General features: G+C 46.3%; 1 protein-coding gene across 1 annotated transcript; it reads left to right on the forward strand.

Moving 5' to 3' along the window:
• Nucleotides 1-415: 415 nt before the first annotated feature.
• Nucleotides 416-1690, forward strand: LOC138954795 (plectin-like). Its single transcript, XM_070326563.1, has one exon. The coding sequence runs from the start codon at nt 416-418 to the stop codon at nt 1688-1690; it is 1275 nt and encodes a 424-aa protein (XP_070182664.1).
• Nucleotides 1691-2073: the final 383 nt, after the last annotated feature.

Below are 2073 nucleotides of genomic sequence, written 5' to 3' on the forward strand. Positions count from 1 at the left end.
GCATACCTATTTGTGTTCAGAATCACTTATTTTCATGTTGAACTCAAAGCCATGACGTTCCCTACACAAGGGAACGTCATGGTTTTGAGTTCAAAATGCACTTATTTTCAGCACGCACACAAACACACTTCTTCCTTCCGCATTTTCATTGCTTCAATTTACAAAGACAGACTAAATGAACGTCAATGCCGGTTCTTCCTCGTGGAGTGAAAATTTCTATTCACTTTGTACAAAAGATTATATATAAACTTTACAACATTTCACAACAGAGCTCTATCCGAATATTCTTCTTTCTGTTGTAATTTGTCTGGAAATGTTGTAGATTGAGATGTTTTGCTTCAGAATTTTGTTGTGAAGTAGTTAGGTTGCTTTTCCATAGTTGGCGACTTAACCCTTTTACATTTGGTGAGAAATCATGTCGGGATCTAAATCTCGCAATGCCGCTCTGGCAAGTTTTTCTACCCCTGATCATGGTAATTCTCCACCCCGTATGACACTTACCACGCCAAAGCATATGGATGGAGCTGCTGTTGACCCTATTGAAAAATCTAGTTCCCTCACGTCAGCTCAAGAAATTATAGCCGCTAGGGGACGTGCTTTGGGCGTTCGATCAGGGGCTGCTTTAGCAAAATACGTTCAAGAAGAGGAAGCAGCTCAACGGAGACTACTTCAAGAAGAGGAAGCAGCTCAACGAAGACTACTTCAAGAAGAAGAGGAAGCTCAACTGAGAAAAGAAGAAGCTCAACTGAGAAAAGAAGAAGCTCAACGAAGACTTCAGAGGGAGGAACAGGATGCTCAACGAAGACTTCAGAGGGAGGAAGAAGAAATCAGAAGAAAAGTACTTCGAGAAGAGGAAGAAAACGACCGCCGCCGACGTCTAGCTGAACTGGAAGAAGAAAGAGTTCGTGCAGAGATAGAAAAGACTAGGAGAGAAGAGACTACTTCAAGTTCTCGTAGTAGGGCTATTGAACCAGTTCGTCTGAAAATAGATCCATTTGATGAAGCCAAAGAGGATCTCGACACCTTCCTAGGACGATTCGAGAGAGCAGCAACTCTCAGTGGCTGGGACAGGGAGAGTGACTGGGGAGCTCGGCTGGGAGCCCTCCTGAAAGGTTTTGCTGCCGATGTTTACTTGGAACTGCCAGCTGAGGATGCGGGAAACTTTGATGTCATTGTGGACGCCCTTAGAGGATCTTTTCGCTGGACGGCTGACTCGTATCGTTCCAAGTTTCGACTCGCGGCCAAAAGGGGAGAGGAGACGTTTATACAGTTTGCTACCCGTCTTCGAATTTGGTTTGAACGGTGGAGGAAAGCCGCGAAGAAAGAGGAGACCTATGCTGGAATCCGAGACCTCATACTGATGGAACACCTGATGGACCATGTGTCTGGGGACCTCGCGGATTTCATCCGGCAGCGCGAACCGGCGAACGTCACCGAGGCCGCCGAACTAGCTGAGAGGTTTGCTGCATCAAAAAGAGCCAGGAAAAACCCGGTTACTGCGACTGGTCGAGTCGAGAAGAACACGAAGGACATTGAAAATCCTGAGGAAGACTCTGCCCCAGTTAGTCCCGTCCACCCCAACGGCCCTTTTCCCAAGAGAAATTGCTACGGTTGCGGTAAAACTGGGCACATCCGTAGGAATTGCCCGCATTCAGCATCGTCCTTTAACGTGAGGACCGTCACCAACTGACATTATTGACGAACAAGAGATCGAATGAATAACTTGAGAACCAACAATCATAGACTGTACATGACAAAAATGTTAGGTTGTCGTCCCTATCCCATACTTCTGGGGACAAAGGCACAAGCACTTCATGTCCAACCCAAGACTGGGACATAATTCTTATTCTTCTCCTGCGTGCCTGGGGTGAAACTCTCACGTGCACTTGTGTTTTGACACGAGAGGGTTTTTAATGTGTATGACCAGTTTTCCCCGCAATTTTGGCAGCCATACGCATTCTCCGCTATTCTTGTAACCGGGCCACATACCGTTATCGTGCTACAAACCCCTTTACGTACAAGATTGAATCGTTGCCTCTCTTGTATCTTCTAAGCGAGCTTCTTGGGCAATTT

Source organism: Littorina saxatilis, unplaced genomic scaffold (assembly GCF_037325665.1).
Source record: "Littorina saxatilis isolate snail1 unplaced genomic scaffold, US_GU_Lsax_2.0 scaffold_3021, whole genome shotgun sequence".
Lineage (NCBI taxonomy): Eukaryota > Metazoa > Mollusca > Gastropoda > Littorinimorpha > Littorinidae > Littorina > Littorina saxatilis.

Coding starts and splice junctions, on each gene's coding strand:
- LOC138954795 (XM_070326563.1), top strand. CDS start 416: ATGTCGGGATCTAAATCTCGCAATGCCGCTCTGGCAAGTTTTTCTACC.